We start from the raw sequence: 23,684 nt of genomic DNA on the forward strand, positions 1-23,684 counted from the left end.
TAAATTTGTACACATTTTATTCGTTCAGCCTGAAACATTTACTAAAGCGACCTCCCCCCCCCCCCCCCTCCCCCTTCAAAAAAAAAAGAAAGAAAGATTTCTTTTTTTTTTTTACTCTCCGAAACATCAATTAAGGATATTTTATCTATTTAGTAATGCCAGATGGACTACCTATGTGTTTATAATTCATCTGAGGTTCAAAATAATATATACATATAATATTAACAGGTTAAGACAAATAAATCAAACGCCTAGGAAAACAAAAACATCAACACACATGCTAAACAATGTCATTTAATTTCACACATGTGCAGATATTGAATACTGCAGTCGTTACATTTGAGATTTATGCTTCTTTTTTTTTTCTCAAAAGACATGTCCTGCAAAGCAGTCACACACCCTGCTGCGGTCCAGGGATGTATTAAAGGAGTAGTTCCGATACATCCCGGTCTTCCTCAGCACTTCGGTGAACCTTTGTGATTTGGGGTGGAAAGTGCACGGAGAGCTTTCAAAGGTTGGAGGGAGGCGACCGTAGTCGGCGGATGTGGTCTTATACATGATGCTTTCGAGCTTTGTTCCCCCTGCAGACATCAGATCTTTTGCTTGTGGAGTAATCACGCAGGTAAAAACTGGGTTTCCGGGACTGGTTGATGTTTTGGCATCTTCTGCCTGCTGCTCTGGAGAAACAGGCATTGTTGATCTTCTATTAAAAAAGGAGGGGGAAACGATTTAGGAGATTATTTACACATTTACATTAAATGGCCTGTATTTATATAGCGCTTTACTAGTCCCTGAGGACCCCAAAGCGCTTTACATATCCAGTCATCCACCCATTCACACACACATTCACACACTGGTGATGGCAGCTACATTGTAGCCACAGCCACCCTGGGGCGCACTGACAGAGGCGAGGCTGCCGGACACTGGCGCCACCGGGCCCTCTGACCAGGTGTATATGGACTCACTAATGGTCAATGGAGAGTTGCATATAGCGGGTATTAGTTTTACACGGATTTAAGATTATATATATATATATATATATATTTCAGTGATTACAGTTAAATTATTTTCGAGCATAGAGCGGTCCAGCGATCTTTGTGATTCATGTCTATTCATTTCTTTTAACTTCACTATCTAGCGCTAAATTTCGCGCCACTGGGTTTTTTTATTGCTTGACTGAAGCGTTTTTGTTTCCAAACTACGATGTGATTCATATAATTACCTTAGATTCGTGAACTCAACAAAATACACCGACTGGTCACGGGTTGAAGACAGAGAAACATGTGGTTACCATAGCAATGACGACCCAGGCGCTTGACCTCACATAATCTCACGAGACTTTCAAAGAAAGCGCGAGAGGATGGGGCTCCGACTCTTTTGTACTGGAAAAAAAAGACTCTCTGTTGTTGTAGAGACCCACCTTTTAGCACATCCCAGCACACCCACTCACTGCACCAGATGCACCTTGTTTAGTTCTCTCACCTTTGATTGGGTGTGGTGCTTGTCCTTGATTGCACTCACCTGTCACACATTATATGTCACACAGTATATAAGGACTGCATTCACTTTTGGCTCACTCTTTCCTCACTTCCACATGGGGCGGCAGCTGAGGTGAGGTTCTGTTTGGGTTTTTAATTTATGTATTGTTTAAGGTAATGAGTAACTTAAATCTAGTGATGGCCAAATGAAGCTTTCCGAAGCACTGAAGCTTGTATTGAAAAACGGTTCATTACTCGAAGCTTTTCAACACAGTCCTCTCCGGTGACATCTGGTGGTGAAAATTTTGAAGAGCAGCTTGAATCTGCAAAATAAAACGGACTGCTCAATCATCACTGCTCACTCAAGAGTGGAGTCCTCTCCGATATTGGGCCACCGTTCCGTTGCTTTGAACATGTAATTGGTTTTGTTTTTTCGATTGGGGGGCTGAAAAAATTTAATGCGTATTTGCGTAATACATTTTGATCAATAAACTTTCCCTATTTAAACATGCACTATGGTGTGACCTTTCTCTGCTCATAACTCCTTGATGTTGGTAAATACAATAAGTGAGCAATATATATAATATACATATGAGACTGCACAGCACATTATGGAGTATGCCCCTGCTGTGAAGTCCTGCCTCCATCTACTTGTCGTTTAATCACTGGACAGCTGGACAGGTTCATACAAAATATTAGATTAGGCCAATTGTCCTATACATATTTTTGACCTAGGGGTGGGATTGATTGTGAACTGGAAAGGGAAAATGCTTAGGGAGCTGAGTACGGCTGCATCGTCACTGATTTGTAGAATCATTTTGATTCGATACAGGATCCGATTCAATTTGATTGGAATCTGGAAAGTTTTGCCTCAGTCAGAAATATTACAAGTCTGATCATTTAACAGTATATATCCATAATTTCGTATCTATTAAAAGAAAGCTGACACATGTGAGACTTAATTAGAGATGTAAACAGAGTTATGAAACCTGCAGCTGCAGAAGCCAGCGAAAAAAAAAGAGGCAAACACAGCGCGGACCCGACGACACATCAAAATCTGATTCTGACGCGTCGGGTCCGCGCTCTGTGTTCACGTTTGTATGCAGAATCCGTAAACCTGCTCCCAGTTACTGTTTTAGCTGTATGGTGTTTGACGACATGTTGTGAGGTTTAACCTGAGATGCTGGCGTTTCAGGCATAATAACGTTAATTTACAAATCGACACAGGATTGTAATGAATCAATATCACTTTATTCAATTTAGCATGGATTGTAATCAGAAAAGCATAGTCAAAACCCACCCCTAATCAAGAACTTGCAAAGTAAAAACATGATCTATGTAAGGTAGCCCTTTTGTTATTTACATTTAAAAAGAGGATTAGTGTTACTGTGCGCTGGCTGAGTCTGTTTCTTTTCTTAGAAGTAGTTTCTCCTGCCCTGGAGAAAATCCACTTGCATGGAACAGAAGAGGCTGTGGAGTGCAGGAACCACACTGCAAGCTGGTAGATATGCAGGTATTCCTGGGTCCTGCAGACTATCACCTAAAAACAATAAACAAAATGATTTTCTAAACTGTAGCAATGTAATGTACGTATAGTGTCAAATACATTTTTGTAGTCTTCATTAGCTTTAATTCACATGGAAGTGTTCCTAAAGTCATATGCTGTAATGATATTTCCATTATGAAAACATGATTTTGGACATTTCAAGTTTTTCACTTCGGCAGATAAAATGAATTGAGCAAAATCAACTCAAAATATTCCCACACGCCAGAACGTCCTCTCTTCCTCGCTGGCTCCATATCTGTCAGTGGAATGATCACCTCGTCGCTATCTGTCACCATTAACACACTCCACGAATCCCGTGGATGATTCACTTCCTTATATCCGTTTGAATCAGGTACCGAAGCAGTTACGTGCGCAATGAAGCTTCGGACGTCACTGGTCACGTGACTTTTGCCAAACGAAGCAAGCCTCGACACAGTGCTTCTGAACCAGTGTGTTGTTTTTTTCGACACACGCTCCGGAGCGTCAGCTTCAAGCGGGCCATCACTACTTAAATCTCTGTTTTCTTTCAGCATTGGCAGTCCATGTGTGTCTTTGTTTCCTTCCTTCTTTGCCTTATTTATTTGAGAATAAAAGGAGAACCCTGAGAATAATTCTGAATTAGATGGCTGCTTTTTCTTATTCTAACCGGATGAGCCCATGATGCTGATTGCTTCAGCCCTGAACCTTCCTTCCTTCAGAACATGGTCCTCCGAGCCGGAGTGGTATTAGCGTCATGGATTCAAAGCAGCCATTGACGGAAGGTTTGAGAAGATCCAGTCGTGATAGTCGACCTCCTGCCTACCTGCAGCAGTATGATGTTCAGTATCCTGGAGCTAGAAGAGCTACATGTGAGACAGAGCCAAACTGAATGTCAGCACAGTGATAAAGACACACATGGGCTGCAGGATCCTATCGGAGAGTCAGAAAGACAACCAGAAACATCCCCTGCTCCTTTACCCACCAACCAAGATGAGGTCATGAGGGAACTCCTGACAACAATGAGGGAGATTAGGCAATTTATGATTCAATCATCTCCTTCCCATTCTCGTAGCTCCAGATCTTCCATTCGCACAGTCTCATCTGATGGAATCAAATCTGTATGCAGTTTACGAGCCAGTCCTCAAACACATCAACAACATGAGCAGCTCCCAGTGATTGATACAGTAACCTGTCAATCACCCTTCCAGCCCCCGCAGATTAGCCGTCAGTCTGGCTTAGTTACAGCTGCCAGCCATCCTTTACCTAATTCAACAATACTAGATGCTGCAATCCCTTCAACTGGTTTGCCTAGACCAGTCCTTGCTACAGAAGATGAGACTCCCTTTGATTTCCTGGCCTTATCACGGCAGGATCCCCACCAGATCTCATGTGTTCAACCTGCTGTTCCTTTAGCTGAAGACCCTGTTCAACCTCTCATTCGCATATCTGACCACAAATATTGCCCTCCTTTAGAGCAGCAACCAGCTACATACAATGCCTCATATGAACAGAAACCTTTGATACCTGGTACTGCTAGCTCGGGTCACTCCTCTAGCACGAGAACACATGTATATAAGCTTGAAGGTCCTTCGTTTCCAGACCTTAGTAGAGAAGACGAAATGCAATACAGGATGTTACGGATGGCCCTTACAAACCTTCTTGATCCTCATGAGACAGAGCACTTCAAATATCACGTCCTTCTTGATCACCTCAAAGTAGACCAAGCTAAACGATTAGCTCTTGCCTTTTCCTACGCTCCTGACCCATACACTCAAGCCATCAAAGCCCTTGATGAGCGTTATGGGCAACCAAGACAGCTGGCATTGAAAGAGCTAAAGAATATACTGGAACTGCCTCCTATCAGAGCAGGTGATGGTCAGAGTCTTGATAATTTTGCTCTTCGTGTACAGGCTTTAGTTGGGTTGCTTAGCACTATGGGAGAACAAGGACGTGCAGAACTAGACTGTGGCTCCCATGTCGATCGCTTGTTAGCGAAGTTGCCTGCAGAGCATTTCAGTCGCTTCAAACGGCATGTTTACAGGGAACAGGGAGAAATGACGTATACTTTGCCTTTGTTCTCATCCTGGTTGCAAATGGAATGCAAGTGTCAACCAAGGAAGGCCAGTCCTGTTTCATCCTTCAACCAGCCACGACCTGCCCGTAAGTACACCTCTCCACTTACAACAATATTACATGGGGCAAATACATCTGATGATCCTGTACAGGCAGCACAACCCATCATAACTAAGGCAACATGTGCATATTGCCGCTCACCTGAACACCACATTAGTAAGTGTCCCGAGTTCATTCAGAAGACAAAGGATGAGAAAATAAACTGGATAAAAGCAAACAAACGGTGTTGGCGTTGTGCTAGGACTCATCAGGCCGCAAAGTGTGACCTGAGGAAAGCATGTGCCACCTGTATGGGACTACATCTACAGATCCTATGTGATGTAAATAAGAGATCTAAAACTGAAACTAATCCTGTAGTGAGGACACTGTACTTTGATAGACCTAGTGATTGTCCTAGTGTCCTTTTAAAGGTCGTGAAAGTGCTCCTGCGAAACGGCAAAAGAACCCTTGAAACATATGCAGTACTTGACGATGGCTCCCAGCGTACCATTCTTCTGACATCAGCTGCACAGCATCTCAACCTAACTGGGGAAGCAGAGAGATTATCACTTAGAACGGTCCGTCAAGAAGTTGAAACTATTCATGGTTCTTCCGTAAGTTTCAAAATCTCACCCATCGCACACCCAGAGAAAACCTACACAATTAATAATGCCTTCACTGCAAGTCACCTAGCACTTTCAGACCACACCTACCCTGTATCATCTCTCCAACGGAGATACAAGCATCTTCAAGGTATCCCATTACCCATTATTAATAAAGCAGCGCCACTCCTGCTCATAGGCTCAGATCATACTCACCTCATCACGCCTACTGCTCCATTGAGACAGGGACCATATGGGTCTCCTGCAGGAGTTAAAACCCAATTAGGATGGACACTTCAAGGTCCGATCACAGATTTTCATCCCCAGAGCAGTACAGAGCACGTGCAGTGTTTGTTCACATCTCTCAGTTCATCTGCAGATGTACTGCGTTATCATGTTGAGAAGCTATGGCAACTAGACACTTTACCTGAATACAGTGAGAAATCTGTGATCCGATCAAAGCAAGATCAACTGGCACTGGAACTCCTTGAACAGGCCACAAAAAGGGTTGAGATCAATGGTGTTAATCGCTACGCCACTCCTCTTCTTCGGATGGCAAACTTTCCTCCTTTGAATGTCCCTCCAAATGTAATCATGTCTAGACTCCGCAACACTGAGGCTCGGTTAGCTAAAGATCCTGACAAAGCCATGTCTTACAAGGATCAGATTTTGAAATTGGAGCAAGCAGGCTATGTAGTCAAACTTAGCCCGGAGGAGATGCACAATAGCAAAGAAACCTGGTATATCCCTCATCATATGACAAGTCACAACAATAAAGATCGCATAGTCTTTGACTGCTCTTTCACATTTCAAGGTCAGTGTCTCAATAAGTACCTGTTGCCAGGACCAATCCTAGGCCCAACACTTCTCGGTGTTTTGTTGCGTTTTAGGGAACATTCAGTGGCAATAAGTGGCGATATCAAAGGCATGTTTCACCAAGTCCGTCTTCTGCCTCCTGATAAACCACTCCTCCGATTCCTGTGGCGTGACATGAACAAAGCAGCTCCCCCTTCAGTGTATGAGTGGCAGGTACTCCCCTTTGGTACGACCTGCAGCCCTTGTTGTGCAATCTATGCACTGCAGAAACATGTGAAGGAATATCAATCTGACAAAGATGTGCAGTCTTCAGTAATGCAGTGTTTCTATGTTGATAACTGCCTGCAGAGTTTTCCATCAGCAGAGTTAGCTCGAACACTCCTAGACAAATTAAGAAACCATCTATCAGAAGGAGGCTTCGACCTTCGCCAGTGGGCCAGCAATAATCCTGTTGTGATTAGCCATCTACCATCTGTGGTAAGAACGGCAAGTAATGAACTTTGCCTGACTGAAGACAAGCCATCTGGCCCACATGAACGCACATTAGGATTATTGTGGAATTGTGAGACTGATTTGTTTGCCTATAAATACAGAACTCTAGCCTCACATCCCACCACAATGCGTCGTATCTATGCAGTACTTGCTCGTCTGTATGACCCATTAGGCTACTTACTCCCATTCACAACACGCGCCAAAACCTTGGTGCAAGAGCTATGGAGAAAAGAGAGAGATTGGGACGACCCTTCCCTTCCACACGACCTCTTAGAGGCATGGAAGTCCTGGGAAGAAGAACTTTGTTATCTCCCACAAATTGCCATCCCACGTTGCTATACTTCTAAGGAAATGGATGTTTCTACCACAGTTCGAGACATTCATATCTTCTGTGATGCTTCGGAGCGAGCATATGGTGCTGTCGCATATTTGAGATCAGATGATCTTGAAGGCCATGTAGAACTGAGTTTCTTGTTAGCTCGCTCACGTGTTGCTCCTAAACGGCATTTAACAATACCCAGACTGGAGCTATGCGCAGCCCTACTAGGCGCACGCCTCTGTGAGCTCATACAAACAGAACTCACCTTACCAGTCAGGACTACCACCCTTTGGTCTGACTCGACAACTGTACTTCACTGGCTTCAGTCAGATTCCTGCCGTTTCAAGGTATTCGTAGGAGCCAGAGTCTCAGAAATTCAAAACCTCACAAACAGTCAAGACTGGAGATACATCAATTCAGCCACAAATCCTGCTGATGATGTTACGAGAGGTAAATCCCTGAAAGAGTTCCTTAGCCCAAACAGGTGGACTGAGGGTCCCTCGTTTCTGCATGAACCTCCAAATAACTGGCCCACAGTTACAGATCTCCATCCTGATGATGATCAGACTGAGTTAAAGAAATCCTACTTTTTTGGTATTGTCAGTATACCCTCCCATACATACACACCCAGCTTCAGAACCTATCAAGAGCTATTGGATTTCACGGCTCGTTCACTCTCCAACCAAAAGGGTAACATTCCTTCTGCAGTTGAGTATCAAACAGCAGAACAAGAAATCCTTCGTCAGGCACAACTGGACAGTTTCGGTGAAGATTTGGCCCGTTTACAGTCAGACAAACCTCTTTCATCCGACAGCCGTCTATTGTGTTTGTCACCAGTGTTGTGCAGGAATTCTGGACTTATCCATGTAGGAGGCCGATTACGGCAAAGCCCAGACTTGGAATTGAACGTCATTCACCCAATAGTACTTGATCCTGCTCATCCAGTGACCAAACTGATCATACAAAATTATGATGACAAACTGCATCATGCTGGTTCAGAAAGACTTTTTGCTGAACTACGTCGGAAATTCTGGATTCTCAGAGGAAGGGAAGCAGTACGCAGGCATCAGTATAGCTGCGCTGCATGTCAGAAATGGAGAGCACAGCCCATCATTCCAAAAATGTCAGACTTGCCTGCTGCTCGTCTTAGGTTATTCAAACCACCTTTCTACTCCACAGGAATAGACTGCTTTGGACCATACAAGGTCAAGACAGGCCGCAGATCGGAGAAAAGGTGGGGAATAATATTCAAATGTCTCACCACTCGGTGTATACATCTTGACCTCCTGAACAGCATGGATACCGACTCCTTCCTCATGGCCCTCCAACGATTCATTTCTCGACGAGGAACACCCCTGGAAATTCTATGTGATCAAGGAACTAACTTCAAAGGAGGAGATAAGGAACTACGGGCAGCCTTTAACAACCTTGCTCCGACTCTACAGCCGGTCCTGATGACTAAAAGAATCCATTTCAAATTCAATCCCCCGCATGCACCCCATTTCGGTGGAGCCTGGGAGAGGGAGATACGTTCTGTGAAGAATGCTCTGAAGAGGACCATTGGGGCCCAAATGGTCACTGAAGAGGTCCTAAGAACAGTCCTAATTGAGATTGAAGGCATTCTTAACTCAAAACCCCTAGGCTATGTATCCTCAGACATTGCGGATATTGACCCCATAACCCCAAACCTTCTCATTATGGGCCGACATGATTCGTCACTTCCCTTAGTATCCTATTCTGATTCTGACCTCCTAGGTCGACGACGATGGCGACATACACAAATATTGGCAGATCACTTCTGGCGGCACTTCATAAAGGACTATCTACCATCCCTCCAAAGAAGACCCAAATGGCAGAAGGAGTACCCAGATCTCACATTGAACTCTGTTGTCATGATTATGGATTCACACCTTCCACGAGCCCTTTGGCTTGTAGGAAGAGTTACACGCTTGCTGAAAAGCCCAGATGACCGCATCAGAACTGTGGAGGTCCTGGTACAGGATAAAACCTATATCCGCCCTGTCTCCTGTCTGATCCCCCTGCCCCCGCTTCCTGACGAAGACTGATCCTGATCATATCAACATATTTCTCACTAGAAATATGGGGGCAGCTGTTGTAGAGACCCACCTTTTAGCACATCCCAGCACACCCACTCACTGCACCAGATGCACCTTGTTTAGTTCTCTCACCTTTGATTGGGTGTGGTGCTTGTCCTTGATTGCACTCACCTGTCACACATTATATGTCACACAGTATATAAGGACTGCATTCACTTTTGGCTCACTCTTTCCTCACTTCCGCATGGGGCGGCAGCTGAGGTGAGGTTCTGTTTGGGTTTTTAATTTATGTATTGTTTAAGGTAATGAGTAACTTAAATCTCTGTTTTCTTTCAGCATTGGCAGTCCATGTGTGTCTTTGTTTCCTTCCTTCTTTGCCTTATTTATTTGAGAATAAAAGGAGAACCCTGAGAATAATTCTGAATTAGATGGCTGCTTTTTCTTATTCTAACCGGATGAGCCCATGATGCTGATTGCTTCAGCCCTGAACCTTCCTTCCTTCAGAACACTCTGTCATCAGAAGCTGGACATAGTTTAAAGAAATAATTACAGCTACTGACAGATATTGGCCCTGGCAAAAACAAAAACAAACCCAAAAAAACGTAATAACTTGCCTATATTTCCGAACTTTGGTTCAAATCTACCTTAAAATATTTAATAGTATCCCCCAGCTCGCTATACTAATAATTAACATTCAAGTATGAGCACTATTTTCCATCAGGTACCTTAAACACAGCACCACCTTATTCCTCTCTTCAAACATCTCCCTGAACTCATACAAGAGTCTCATATGTCAGATGTAATGCTGCTGCCTGCCTCCTCTCAGACATGCTCTGGACAGTCTCACAAGCAAACACTAATCAGAGTAAACCAAGTTATATCACAACATAAAGAGGCCTGATTAGAAGACTGAGAAGAAGAAAAATACAGATTAGATGTGAAAAGCAGGTTTTTTTGCTTTGCTGTCAGAGATAAAAATCAGGCAGTCTGGCGGTCAAATAAAGGAAGACATAAAAAACAATAACAAGAAACCAAAAGAAACCACAGTGTGTGGTCACTGTTTGATATTGCATGATCTTAAGTGCAAAATGATCAATGGAGAAAGAGTGACGGTATGTGTTGCTCACCAAAATATAGAACATACCACAACCCATGGGGCACTAAATAACCATAGACACACATGCATGCATGCATGTGGTAGAAGACAGAGACATGAAACTCAACTAATCGTCACTTTAAATATGTGGGAGGGCTGTGACAAAGCAAGGACTTGAATGGTGACTGACCATTTTCTGCATACAGTTTTTGGGTCCCAATGATCAGTGAATCAGGTCATTTAGATAATACTCTAAAATAACTCCTGATGGGCTAAACTTGCCTTCAGGTGGCATACAAGGCTGTATACTGTGGAGCATAAATGCCACGTAGCAGTCTAAATGTTGCTCTTGTGTAAGTTCACATATTTGGACCAATGGCTGCACATAAACATACATATATACTGCATATAATGTACTGCATATATACAATCTGTGGTTTCGAGAAATTGTATTGGATCTCCTGCTAGTACAACTCGTCAGATTCGTATTTTTCCACTGCACGTAAAGGCGCCATTCACTGCGTCATCAGCACGTGTCAACGGGGTACGTAGAATTACTGCGACTGCTCTTCTCAAACAGCAACGGCGTTGTTCTCGGACGTAAATCTGGGGTCCTGTTGCTCCCCTGCTGTTGAGGCTAGTTGGCAGCCGGCTGTGTCTCGGCGGGAGGATGGACAGTGAAATCCAACGGGATGGGAGAGTCCTGGATCTCACCGATGATGCCTGGAGGGAAGACAGGCTGCCGTACGAAGACGTCACCATTCCTTTGGTAAATGTTAATGCTAAGGTTGACGTCAACAAGGACCAACGATTACAGGAAGCAGAAATGTTTTTGCAGGATGTTCCCGAGCAGTGCAGTTTATGAGAGGACACTCCATAATATCCAGCTTTTTACTTAATGCCAGTGACTTAGATTAGCGCTTTATTAATCCCTCGGGTGGGTTCCTCCGGGAAGTTCAGTTTCCAGTAGCAGAGCACCGACAGAAGTTGCATATTACAGAGTTCGAGTATAAAATAGAAAAGAATGAGAGGATATGAACATAAGCTTAAATATACACGTGGTTTTTGGGGGGGATTTTGCTTTGGTATACTTCTCTGTCCTGTTCTCGGTTTACAGAAGATGACATGCGCATGCTTACCTGCTTTCTACTATATACACTCATTAGATACACCTTGCCAGGGTTAAAGCCTTCAGAACTTCTCTGATTTGTCATAGCGAAGATTCAACAAGATGCTGGAGACATTTCTGAGATGTTGAACCATGTTGACATGATAGCATCACGCAGTTGCTGTTGATTTGGCCGTCCACGATCCAGATCTCCTACTTGCACTACATGTGCCGTGAACACATCGTGTACAAGAAACAACAACATTTTTCCAGTCTTCTGTTCTCAAAGTTTCATGAGCCTTTGTGAATTGCGGCTTTAGTTTCCCGTTCTTAGTTGACCGGAGCAGCACCCTGTGTGGTCTTCTGCCGCCGTAGTCCATCTGCTTCATGGTGTGTTGTGCGTTCAAAGCTCTGCGTGCTTGGATTGCCTTCACCTTCCTATCAGCTTGAAACTGTCTGCACATTCTCCTCTGATCTCTAACGTCAACAACACATTTTCACCCATTTGTATGTTACCTTAAACACAAGTTACGGTTTTGTGGGAAAATCCCAGCAGATCACCAGTTTCTGATGCTGGTTTGTTGCAGAGTGAGTTGCCTGAGGCTGAGCAGGACAACGGGGGATCGACAGAGTCTGTGAAAGAGCAAGAGATGAAGTGGACAGACCTCGCCCTGCAGAGCCTACATGAGAACACACCGAGCACCGGAAGCTGAAAGACTAACACAGAATCGAACTGTACAAATAAAATGCACAGACGTGGTGCGCGCTGTGTCGGTTTTGACACACAAATGTGCCGTATCTTCTCTGCGCATTGGCCTTTTACTTGGTGGTGAACCATCCATCACTCTTATTGTAAAACATAAACATTGTTTATACTTTATGAAACTGTGATAAATGTGAGCACATAGTCCTCCTGTTTGTGTGTGCATTTATTAAACCACGGCTCTTATTTCTGCAGCGTTATAACGAGGAGCCCTGGCTTTGAACAGATCTAGTCTCCTGAGTTTGTAACAAAATCATCTCACCTTTACCCATGCAGTAATACCAGAGTTATCTTGCAGGTAGTCTGGCCACTGGATGTCGCTGTACTATAAAAGCAGCCAAATTATTGGGGGAAAAGGTTTGCTCTTATGCTTAAACATGCTTAAAACACATCGATTCAACTTTCAGTTTTCTGCTACAGTTGTGTGTAACACCAAATCTGTGCTCGTTACATTCACACCAGTAGTACTACTTAACCCTATGACACTGTTGCTAACATACAGTGTGTTATTTTGCTATGCTTTATCATTTTCATCTTCTGCCTGGGTAGTATCTAGCTAGGGCATCTGCATATTTCGTACCGGCTGTCTCTTTCTTCTGCTTTAGACCATTGGCAGCATAATAGCCTGTTAATGTCCAGAAATGGCTCTCTGCTCTGAGCGTCCATCATCACTGTGTCTGTGCTGCTTCTGTCGTCAGCTTGCGAATCTGGTCACGGGGTCCCTTCCCCAGCAGCGCCGATGGGTGTCGGTACGAGCCTCCCAGGCGATCCCAGAGTGTGAAGTATTGTCCGTAATTGTAGTTGAAGTACAGGTGATGATCAACATGGTGAGCAGCGCCGTTAATCAGAAATATCAGCGGGCCTGGAAGGCGGTAGTCTCCATCATGGATGGAAATGGTCCAGATGTTGACGAAGACAAAGAGGGAGAGGTAAACCACCTGCAGTTTAAAATAACTCATGTCAGCTGAAGCATTTCACAGTTTGAAGACAACGGTGCACTTTCTCAGTTTCAGTGTATCAACATACACTTTGTCCAGTCACTTAGACGTTTTACTGCAGTTTAATAGCAATAACTTAATGCAGCCCTGATTTACAGCAGGGTTGTCAAACACCAGGCCTCGGGGGCCGGTGTCCTGCAGGTTGTAGATCTCACCCTGGGTCAACACACCCGAATCACATGATTAGTTTTAATACCAGGCCTCTGGAGAACTTCAAGACATGTTGAGGAGGTCATTTAGCCATTTAAATCAGCTGTTATGGATCAAGGACACGTCTAAAACCTGCAGGATCCTCGAGACCTGGAGTTGCCAACCCCTGGTTTACAGCGTGGTCCTCCTTTGACCTCAGATCGGGCATGTCAGTATTTCCTAGCAACAGCAGATGATATGCACCTTGTGGAGAGGGAAGATGAAAGGGTAGATGTGGTACGGTAAGCTCTGCAGGAAGCCATCGAGTGGGTGGAAGGCATGGCTGGCAAACGGTGTTGGTATCTTGAAGGTATGGTGCTGCTTATGTAAGTGCTGAGGGGGAGAAACACAAATGGTGTCAAGTCTGAGATTTTCTTTTAATGAGAAGATACACAAGACAAACGAAGTCAAAGCTGTGGAGTTAAAATAACTATAAGAGTAAAAGAATATTCTACATGTTTCCTTCGGCTGCTCGGTGTTTTACTGTGTGCTAAACCGAGCCTGTAACCTGTTTGGTAAAAACAACTGTGAGCATAAAAGTGCTGAGAAGCCCAAAAGGTCATGAAATCATTGTTTCATGGGTTCATTGGTGCAGGTGGACCCTTTTATTATAGGAAGCCACCCACTGACAAAGGTAACTGACTGCCTGGGGCAAGTGTAGGTTGGCAGTACAGATGCTGAAGCTCACCTTGTAAATGTTCTGATGGTGCATGGCGCGGTGAATCCAGTATATACACATGTCAGTAAAGAACAAGAAACCAGTGATGCTTACGAACAGTCGTGACCAGCCTGGAGCAGAGACATACATGAGTTTTCATTTTTGCAGACTCTTTGTGGGTTGGTTAGTTTCAGTGAGTTAATCGCACGCAGCCTTAAAGTGGACACGCTCATTCACTTCATACTTGTCCTTAGTGCAGCCACTCGCCTCTCCCTGAAAAAAGCACTTTAAATCTCATCCCTTCACTTTAAGGCAGCTGTCTTTTGATTGGCTGCCTCACAGAAGCACCCGATTGTGCTAAACACAGCTGTGCAGCTGAGATGACCATATGAGGGATATCTACTCACTATACCGTTGTTTACAGCGCTGTCTTCTTCTTTTTTCACTTAAATGACCTCGGACAAGAAAGCCTAATTTCTGCTGTTCAATACTGAAGAAATTTAAACTTCTTAAAATTATGCAAAATTGCAGAATATTTTTCAGGTTATCTGCTATAAAAAGCCAGACCAGGAAAATCTCCCTCATGTTTTTCTGTGTTTTTATTCTCAGTTACTTTCACCCAAAGGCGTCTGCTGTGATGTTCACAATTCTGATGAAGTCTCAAATTCAAATTTTATTTGTCACGTACACAGTCATACACAGTACGATATGTAGTGAAATGCTTGGACAACTGCTCGTGACCTAAAGAGAACAAAAAAGGAAAAGGCTATGAATAAGATAGGAAATAAATATGAAAAATTAAAAAGGGTAAATTTAACTAGGAAGGAATAAAATATAAATTAAAGTTAAAAATGAAATAACTGTACAACACAAATTAGAATGAAGGGTAAATTTAACTGGGAGAATAAGATAAAATATATAAATTAAAGTTGAAAATAAAATAACTGTACAACAAAATACACAATATAGAACTATATAAGAATGTATGAAGAAATATAAATAAATATATACACAATAACAGCAGCATATACACAATAACAGCAGCGTGATTTAAGTAATGAAGTGAAAACAATGTCCAGAATGTCCAGTGTGTGTAAGAACTGTATGTGTGGGTCAGTACTGTGTGGTGGTGTGATTGAGAGACCGTATCGCCTGCGGGAAGAAGCTCCTCCTCAGTCTCTCTGTGTTGGTCTTCAGGGAGCGGAATCGCTTTCCTGACCTCAGCAGAGAGAACAGTCTGTTGTTGGGATGGCTGAGGTCCTTCACCATCTTCCTGGCCTTGGTCCAGCACCGCCTGCTGTAGATTGAGTGCAGGTCAGGGAGCTCGGAGCGGATGGTGCGCTCAGCTGACCGCACAACCCTCTGTAGAGCTCGTCTGTCCTGCATGGTGCTGTTCCCGAACCAGGTTAAGATGTTTCCCGCCAGGATGCTCTCTATGGTGCAGGAGTAAAAGTTCCTGAGCACCTTGGAGGGCAGTTGGAAGTCTCTCAAGCATCTGAGGTGGTAGAGACGCTGTCGGGCCTTTTTCACCACGGTGTTGATGTGACAGGACCATGACAGGTCCTGCGTGATGTGAACTCCGAGGTATTTGAAGCTGTCCACTCTCTCCACTGGGCACTCGTTGATGACGGGGGTCTGGTAGTTCCTCTCCTGCTTAGTGCTGAAGTCCACTATCAGCTCCTTTGTCTTACTGACGTTTAGAAGGAGGTTGTTCCTCTGGCACCAGTTCTCCAGATTCCTAATCTCCTTCAGGTAGGCCGTCTCGTTGTTATCAGAGATCAGGCCCACCACGACGGTGTCGTCAGCAAACTTGATGATGGTGGTGGAGCTGGTAGTGGCCACACAGTCATATGTGTACAAAGAGTACAGCAGGGGGCTCAGAACACACCCCTGGGGGGCTCCAGTGCTGAGAGTGGTGGAGGCTGAGACATGTCCGCCCATCCTTACTGCCTGTGGTCTGCCAGTTAGGAAGTTGGAGATCCACAGACACATAGATGAGCTGAGTCCCAGATGCTCCAGCTTGGTGGTGAGTGTGGAGGGAATTATGGTGTTAATGGTCTCATGTGTATCAGTGCTGATAAATGATCAGAATTATAATATTTCTGACTGTCTGAGGCTAAGTTGAATCGAATCAGGACTTTGAGAACCAGAATCGAATGGATTATAGAAATCAGTGATGATACCCAGCCCTAGTGAGCAGCCTGGGCCCGACAGAGTGGATGTAGCTGTAATAAGAAAAGATGAAAAGAACTATTGATAACTTTTTTGTTAAGTTAAGGCCTGATCCGTCTGAAATTCATAGCCAGCTCTGACACGGTGTCATCAATCTTTGAATGCTGAAAAAGCAGCAGTGTGTCCAGAAAACACATTATATGCTGCAATAAATGCCCGAGTGTCCCCTCTAACACTGCCTGTCAGCACCAGACAGCAGCAAACAGGTCGTCAGAGGAGCCGAGATGATGATTAAGTTTAACATTTTCTACAATATTGACAAAGCACTTTAAGCACAAGTTTGTTAGTTAATAATTTAGAAATGAATATTGTCTGTATGGACTCCCCCCCAAAGAAAGTGCACATGTAAAACTGCGGTGTTAAGCGATGCGGTTGAAAAATTTGAGTGCGCCTAACTTTTGTGCCGATGCGCCTAAATTTTTAAAGTTAGGCGTACCGGTGCGCCCATGGCAAGAGGTTAGTCTAGAGCCCTGATATATATGCCTGCATATATTGTGCTATTCTTGTGTATTGTCTGTCTTTTTTACTGTTTGTTTATAATGGAGCACTGTAATGAAAAATAATTTCCCCCAGGGATCAATAAAGTATTCTGATTTGAGCCTTTAGCCATATATAAGCATTTTAACAGTACATTCATTAAATACAGTAGGCTCACTTGGAGAATCTCATTTTTAGTTTTACATTAACTGGAGCGAACATGAATCGTGTGCTATAATATGTAAATAACTGTTTTCTCACCCAGGGAGTTTTCACTGACGCTGTCATGAAGTTTGCTGTGTCCTCTGACTTCCCAGAAGAAAAGCACCACGGTGGGAAAACTCATCCAGAAGATGGAGACTGTTCCCAGCTGGATCTCCTTTCTTACTTGATGCTGTTAGTGAAGCAAATGCACAAAGTTGGGGTTTAGGACAACCTTGGTTTGGAAATGGTACCAAAGCTGGCTATCCATCCACTGGCCTACCTCAATAAACTGCGGATGCTTCATGAGCACATGGTCAAACACATAGTAGAAATTAAGAGCACCAAAAACCAGGTAAACCAGCAGAGCTCCCACGTTGGTTACCACCCACAGGCTGATAATCTGGCGCACAGCCCAGCTCTCAGGCCATGAGACCGGGTAAATGTAAGGAGTGAAGAAGTAACAGTCAGCTATGTCCAGCACATGATCCATGGCAGCCTGTGAAGACAGTAAATGATGTCCCGTAGTGCTCTTAGCATACATGAGAGAAAGCAAACCAATCACAGCCCGCTTTGCTAAAATTAGGTGGAGTGGAAACGTTATTATGTTTTAGCGAGAATTGAATAGCCTAAGCTCTGTGGTGTGCACGGCACACACTCAGGGCTGCTTCAGCCAGAGCTTTGAAACTGGATAATCTGTATCATTGCTGCTCTGTCAGAGAGCACATGTACACATTTCACATTTAAGTGCATGAAATACTGCAAAAGGAGCAACAATAATAAGACAGTGAAATATAAGTTTGTGCTGGTACAAAATCCAACACTGCCCCTGCGAGGCTGATGCATAAAACACTCAGCTGTTCACTTTTAAATCTTTTATTTGAACTTTTTCGTTACGTACCTGCTCCCCGCGTCCCTGCATGACTACAGAAGTGCTCTCAAGCTTGTTTCTATAGTAATCGAAAAGCTGTTCTGGATCTGTTTGGTTCAACATGAATCATGAGCATTTCTCACACCTACTCACCCTCTTCACTCAGTGACTGAAAACAAACCGTTGTTTAGTGCACCTACTGCAGCTTCATCTCAGCGGTCAGTTTAAGAAAATCCACCTCAACTTTCCAGGTTTTATCTCATTACTATTTAAAAATTATTATTAGTGAAGCGTTTATTGCTGAATTCATCATTTGTGCTGCACTGACCTGCTTGAGGATGGGCTCTGTCACCAGATTAGAAAGAACCTTCCTAGAAAGTTGATGAGTGCTCACTCCTCCTCTCACAGTCTGTCCAACAGCAGATCATCTGGAACAGAGAACACGTGGCCCATACGGAAAACTGCTCCGCTGCTAACATGGGTTTACCGTGCAATAGGCCGCCGTCTCCACAAACTGCAAGAGAAGCTCCGGTTTTCTTTCTTTTTTCTTTTTTTTTTTGCGAGGTAGTTGACACCGTGTGCTCAGTGGATGCCTGTCCAGGTGGAACAAGATCCCAGCATGCTCAGCAAATAACTCAGAGCTCAGCGGCAGGAGCGCTCCTCAGCTGACACCATTTTCTCACAATATCTGTGCTCATTGAATTAAATATTATATATATATTCTACACAGTTGTGAAAAGTGCATTGTAGCAACTCAGCTGTATTATCTCAGTTTTAATGCAAAATAAAATCCCTTGCAATGGTCAGCATGTCATTTTTGCGTGTGTGTAGTGGATGTACCCTGTCCCATGCTGGGCTTGGAAGGATCAAATATAGCAGCTCAGCTGTCTGCCCTGTACACACACACACACACACAGAGTTAAGAGAAGCGAGTCTTGCTGGGAGCATGCCTAACACTTTGTTAGAATATCCCATCAGTGTAAAGTATAGTCTGTCTGTCGGCATTACTGACCTTTGACATAAACACACATCTTGGTGGACAGAACATGCAGACAGTCACTGAGTATGAAATTTAAGACAGCGTAATCACTTCTCAGAATGAGCAGAGCAACACTTGCAAAGAGGCTCTGACCAGGACAGGGGATGTTGTTATGCCACTTCCACACTTTCCTCTCCTATAACTGCTCGTTAACGTGTGTCCATCACATTAAGTCAGGCATTCTAGTTCAAATAGAGCACGTAAGGCCACCTGTGCCATTTGAATTTGGGTTGTTGGTATCTGCCTTTAAATATTTTAACACCAGTTACTTGCACTTGCAGCTGAGTTGTTTCATATTATGCATTCTTGTCCACCAGTAGATACACGTGTAACTGTCTCCCTCTAGCGCTCCCGGACTGAAACAGCACCTTCAGGGAGTAATGGACAGTTCTCACATCCAGGGTCCAAAATGAATCATGTACAAAAACAGGAACTACTGCATATTTATCCAAGCAGTGTATTCATAAAGGATGTATGACAGGTTATTTACATGTAAGGTGGAGCTTTTTTCTTCTCTCTTGTTTTACTTTGTGTCACGTTTGCTGTTAAAATGCTGGCTTTTCATAAAACATGGCTAAAATTTCAAATAATGAAAATGTTCTGCTCCTGGCTCTATATCATGTGGCGGGGGTGGCAGAGCAGGTCAGCCACTAATCAGAAGGTCAGTGGATCCCAGGCTGCCTCCTGACTACATGCCAAATATCCTTGGGCAAGATACTAACCCCATGTTTGTCTACTGGTGGTGGTCAGAGGGCCCGGTGGCGCCAGTGTCCGGCAGCCTCGCCTCTGTCAGTGCGCCCCAGGGTGGCTGTGGCTACAATGTAGCTGCCATCACCAGTGTGTGAATGTGTGTGTGAATGGGTGGATGACTGGATGTAGTGTGAAGCGCTTTGGGGTCCTTAAGGACTAGAAAAGCGCTATACAAATACAGGCCATTTACTACATCATGTTTCAGTGAGGGGATGGCCTTATTTTGATGACATGACTATATTGATGGTGTGATCTCAGTCACACAGCTGTGGCTAGGAGAACAAAAATCCCTAAAAGCAGCTGTTCAAAACTTCTGCTTGTAAGAAGCAGCCAATCAAAAGGACGTAGGCCAAACAGAGGCGGAGTTATAACAGCTTGTTTCAGACAGTGGCTGAAACACTGCACTGCTGCACTGACATTTTTAAACCGTAAATAATGCAAACGTGTTTTTCAGTGGCAGTGTTTCATTTAAGGGTTAACAAAACATGTATGACCCAGCATGGCGTAGTCTTGGGGTCCTGGGAGAGAGAAGGACGTCTGTTAAGTCTAATTGTTGAATGTTGTCATTGGGCTTCTTAAATTTGTAAGTCTGAGTTCAAGACATTCCTTTGATCCTGACCACCTCTCCAGCCACTCTGTGCTGGGGGAGGTTTTATTGTAGAAGAAGCTTCTGTTGTAAGCTTCCTGCTTTTATGACCCTTTTGGTCAGCAGGAGGTCACACACACACACACACACACACACACACACACACACACACACACACACATTCTTGCACATGCATATACGTGCTTACACATACACACATATAGTGCCTTGTCTTAGAAGGGGGTTTTACAGAGGGAGGTGCTTGTGCTGTGATGTGTATTGTAACAGTTTGTCAATAAATAGCTGTGAGGGAAGCTGCTCTTGGAAGGATTTTGGGCTGGAGACAGGAGCATGGGCTCCAAGAGCTGGTTCTTGACCAAAGCGTCCCTCGTTAGCGAGTGAAAAACCGCTTGAAGATGTTCTGTTATGTCTTGTTTTCTTCATGATGAATAAGTCTCTAAACTAGCTGGGCTTGTGGAAACACAGACCCAACAACGTCATTCATCCTCACAATCACACAGTGACCAGTTTAGAATCACCAGTTAAACCAACAAACCTGTGTTTGGACTTTGCTGCTAATCACTGCACCAACATGTAACACTGCATCCCAGACAGAAGCATTCAATTTGTTCCAAGTCCTATAAAGTGTCCTCTGTCCCCAGAGACATTTTGGTCTGATGACTCTAAATGAAAAGTTGTGCAGGCACAGAAGGTTGTGTGAACATAGCTGGGACTCCACTAGAGTCCAAGAAAACAAAAAGAAACGGGGGAAAGCACAGTAGTTCCCCTCTCTGTTTTCACCAATGTTTTTGGACAGTCAGCTCAGGTAATTGAGTTATTTAAAGTGTCTTCTTCTTCTTGATTTGTAGGTCTGTGTTAGCAGACCGGAGTACTCTGCCCCCTCCCCAACCCTGGATGAACGATAGGAAATGGATGGACTGAATCTAATTGCAGTATTATTATATTATGACCGATTTTTCCCCTCATAATTGCCATTTTCAGCTGCTTCGCTAAGAAGAGTAGCACTCATCTCTAAAGCTCGTTTCGCTCGTCGCTCCCTGCGGTTTACATCGGCTGACACACTCTTTCTAGAAACTACATGTTAATGGACAAACACTCCAGTGACTGTGTCGAGTGCAGTGAATGATGCTGCCTTCACGCTCCCGTCATGGAAAACCTAAGAATTGTAAATACAGATCGTCTTTATAGACAAATAGACATAAAAAACTAAGCAACCAAGTGCGAAGCATCCAGGATTACGGAAGCCGAGATTAATTTTGTTCTGTTCTATTGTACTCACACATACCGACAAAGCACTTCTTTTAAAGCTCGCCTATTCTGTTTGATTCTTTATTGTTGCGCACCGATGTTTCCCCACGGATATTTTATGCGTTGTGCGATTTTGGTGTTTAATTTCTTGTAAGACTGCTATTATTAAAAAAATATATATTGTGTAACAACAATGCACAACAATTTTCTCTGTCCTCTGTGGGGAGACGCGACGTCTCACGTGCCATATGCACACGGCTCGCTGCTGAATCCGGTATTTCCGATAGCACACGGTACGTGAACGCAGCATATTACAATAGCCTGTTTGCTTCGGTTTGCTCACGAGCGGCCGGGTGCAGCTCGACACCGACTGCAGACAGACGCCAGCTGGTTTGCACCGTGTGCACAGCGCCAGAAACACCCCGTGTTCTCCGCTGCAGTTGTTCAACAACATGATGACTATATTATTTTTATTATAAAAAAAAATGAGCAAAACTGAGGAGTCACACGATATATTACATGTGTTATTATTTTTTTTAATGAGCGGTTAGATTTGGATTTAGGATATTTAATGTGGATGTTTACTCCCATGAAATGATCGCACTGTCAAAATAATACCGGCATAGAGTGTATTAGTTTCAATTAATCAAGTATGAGGTTAAGTTTGTTATGAAAATACTGAACGGAAATGTTTTCTGTGAAGAATCTTCGCAGATGCTGAAAAGTTTTTTTGTAATTTTTAAAATAATAGTGTTGGTGATCATTCGTGCGCCCATCCACCCAACATCCTCTCATATTAGCTCCAAATGGTTAATATGAGAGTCACTTCCATCCATATAAAACTAAGACGTTCTGATTGGAGACCCGCACTTCATGTAGCCCATTCTACATGAATCAGTGTTGGTGAGCGTTTGTGACCGTGTGTTCACATCTCCGTGTAGCCTGAAGATGTTCTCCTCTGTTTAAATACATGAATTAATTGCATGCTTGAATTTCTCCAGGAGTTGACATTCTTATATAATGTTCAGGCAGCAGGCCATAGATCTGGCTATGAGGATCTCTCTGTTCCCGCTGCTGAAAGGTTGGACCATGCCGTGTGCACAAACCTCTTTGTAATCATTAACCACGTGATTGCGTGTAGCTTGACAGGCGTGTTTTGCACTCGGCTCTGTTGTTCCCAGGACGCTATAAAACAGCCACTCCTACACCGTCATTCACAACATTCACTCAAGTCCCGAAGACACGAGAGCAACGCCAGCATCACTCTGAACGAGCCATCAACTGAGAAATGGACCCCTGCGAGTGCGCCAAGAGTGAGTATTCCTGCCGCTGTTTAACAAGGCTATTTAATGCGCTGCTTGTTACCAGCGGACCACATGAAACTCAACTGACTTTTATGTGCAGCTGGAACCTGCAACTGCGGAGGATCCTGCACGTGCACAAAGTGCTCATGCAAGAGCTGTAAGAAGAGTAAGTCTAACACCTCACAGCACAGCAAACAGTAATCTGTCGACCTGTTAATGTTACGCTCCTGTTTATCTTCCCAACATGCATAGTGTGAAGATTGTGTCTTATAGTCATGCGCCATTTCTTCAAAATTCCGCATTTGATGCCATTAAAAAAAACAAAATGCGCAGCGGCTCGAATTGCTTTAGTGAGATCTGTAGTTTTCTTTGTGTTCTGTCAGTAATGATGTCTGTCACTGCAGGCTGCTGCGACTGCTGCCCATCCGGCTGCAGCAAATGCGCCTCTGGCTGCGTGTGCAAAGGGAAGACGTGCGACACCAGCTGCTGCCAGTGAGGAGTCTGCAGCATCAGCTCTCTGCTGAAATTATGGAGTCATTTATTTGCCACTAATCATAAATTTACACGTCCACGAAATGGTGACGGATGATTTTGTACTTGTCTTTGGGTGTCTGAAATAAACATGTTTATTGACGCTATGACCTGTCTGGTGTATTAATTCAGCTGATGTCAGTGCATCATTTCACTCGGGTCACGCTCTGTGGTACTTTGTGTAATGCTGGAATCTTCATCTTGGAATAAG

At 43.9% G+C, this 23,684-nt stretch overlaps 4 protein-coding genes across 5 annotated transcripts; 2 read left to right on the top strand and 2 right to left on the bottom strand.

Moving 5' to 3' along the window:
- Positions 1–122: 122 nt before the first annotated feature.
- Positions 123–1,653, bottom strand: pierce1 (piercer of microtubule wall 1). 2 transcript variants are annotated; one of them, XM_085411018.1, is made up of 2 exons: positions 1,223–1,653; positions 123–700 (listed from the first exon to the last, which is right to left on the bottom strand). In XM_085411018.1, exon 2 carries the CDS (start codon positions 691–693, stop codon positions 367–369), a length of 327 nt encoding a protein of 108 aa, XP_085267144.1. In that variant the 5' UTR covers positions 694–700; positions 1,223–1,653; the 3' UTR covers positions 123–366. The 2 variants fall into 2 exon arrangements, with proteins under 2 accessions (XP_085267144.1, XP_085267143.1); XM_085411017.1 differs by having other exon boundaries at positions 123–703; positions 1,223–1,465.
- A 9,398-nt stretch (positions 1,654–11,051) lies between these two features.
- Positions 11,052–12,515, top strand: anapc13 (anaphase promoting complex subunit 13). The gene is made up of 2 exons (XM_085411551.1): positions 11,052–11,266; positions 12,193–12,515. The coding sequence occupies exons 1-2, from the start codon at positions 11,168–11,170 to the stop codon at positions 12,316–12,318; spliced, it is 225 nt and encodes a 74-aa protein (XP_085267677.1). The 5' UTR covers positions 11,052–11,167; the 3' UTR covers positions 12,319–12,515.
- Positions 12,353–18,812, bottom strand: LOC146664464 (lathosterol oxidase-like). Its single transcript, XM_085411549.1, has 6 exons — positions 18,323–18,812; positions 17,407–17,622; positions 17,184–17,316; positions 14,244–14,344; positions 13,760–13,888; positions 12,353–13,306 (listed from the first exon to the last, which is right to left on the bottom strand). The coding sequence occupies exons 2-6, from the start codon at positions 17,614–17,616 to the stop codon at positions 13,037–13,039; spliced, it is 843 nt and encodes a 280-aa protein (XP_085267675.1). The 5' UTR covers positions 17,617–17,622; positions 18,323–18,812; the 3' UTR covers positions 12,353–13,036.
- A 4,001-nt stretch (positions 18,813–22,813) lies between these two features.
- On the top strand, positions 22,814–23,580 carry mt2 (metallothionein 2). Its single transcript, XM_085411019.1, has 3 exons — positions 22,814–22,951; positions 23,043–23,108; positions 23,347–23,580. The coding sequence occupies exons 1-3, from the start codon at positions 22,927–22,929 to the stop codon at positions 23,436–23,438; spliced, it is 183 nt and encodes a 60-aa protein (XP_085267145.1). The 5' UTR covers positions 22,814–22,926; the 3' UTR covers positions 23,439–23,580.
- Positions 23,581–23,684: the final 104 nt, after the last annotated feature.

The sequence above is a fragment of the Rhamphochromis longiceps genome, linkage group LG7, assembly GCF_057381845.1.
Source record: "Rhamphochromis longiceps isolate RC_006_pf linkage group LG7, R_longiceps_female_GT1.1, whole genome shotgun sequence".
Taxonomy (NCBI): Eukaryota; Metazoa; Chordata; class Actinopteri; order Cichliformes; family Cichlidae; genus Rhamphochromis; species Rhamphochromis longiceps.

Excerpts from the sequence above, each read along its gene's own strand:
- pierce1 (XM_085411018.1), bottom strand. The coding sequence starts at position 693 with ATGCCTGTTTCTCCAGAGCAGCAGGCAGAAGATGCCAAAACATCAACC.
- anapc13 (XM_085411551.1), top strand. The coding sequence starts at position 11,168 with ATGGACAGTGAAATCCAACGGGATGGGAGAGTCCTGGATCTCACCGAT. Across the intron at positions 11,267-12,192 it reads AAGACGTCACCATTCCTTTG|AGTGAGTTGCCTGAGGCTGA; the intron begins GTAAATGTTAAT and ends GGTTTGTTGCAG.
- LOC146664464 (XM_085411549.1), bottom strand. The coding sequence starts at position 17,616 with ATGGATCATGTGCTGGACATAGCTGACTGTTACTTCTTCACTCCTTAC. Across the intron at positions 17,317-17,406 it reads AGCATCCGCAGTTTATTGAG|CATCAAGTAAGAAAGGAGAT; the intron begins GTAGGCCAGTGG and ends CTTCACTAACAG. Across the intron at positions 13,307-13,759 it reads TCATCTTCCCTCTCCACAAG|GTGGTTTACCTCTCCCTCTT; the intron begins GTGCATATCATC and ends TTTAAACTGCAG.
- mt2 (XM_085411019.1), top strand. The coding sequence starts at position 22,927 with ATGGACCCCTGCGAGTGCGCCAAGA. Across the intron at positions 22,952-23,042 it reads CCCCTGCGAGTGCGCCAAGA|CTGGAACCTGCAACTGCGGA; the intron begins GTGAGTATTCCT and ends TTTTATGTGCAG. Across the intron at positions 23,109-23,346 it reads ATGCAAGAGCTGTAAGAAGA|GCTGCTGCGACTGCTGCCCA; the intron begins GTAAGTCTAACA and ends CTGTCACTGCAG.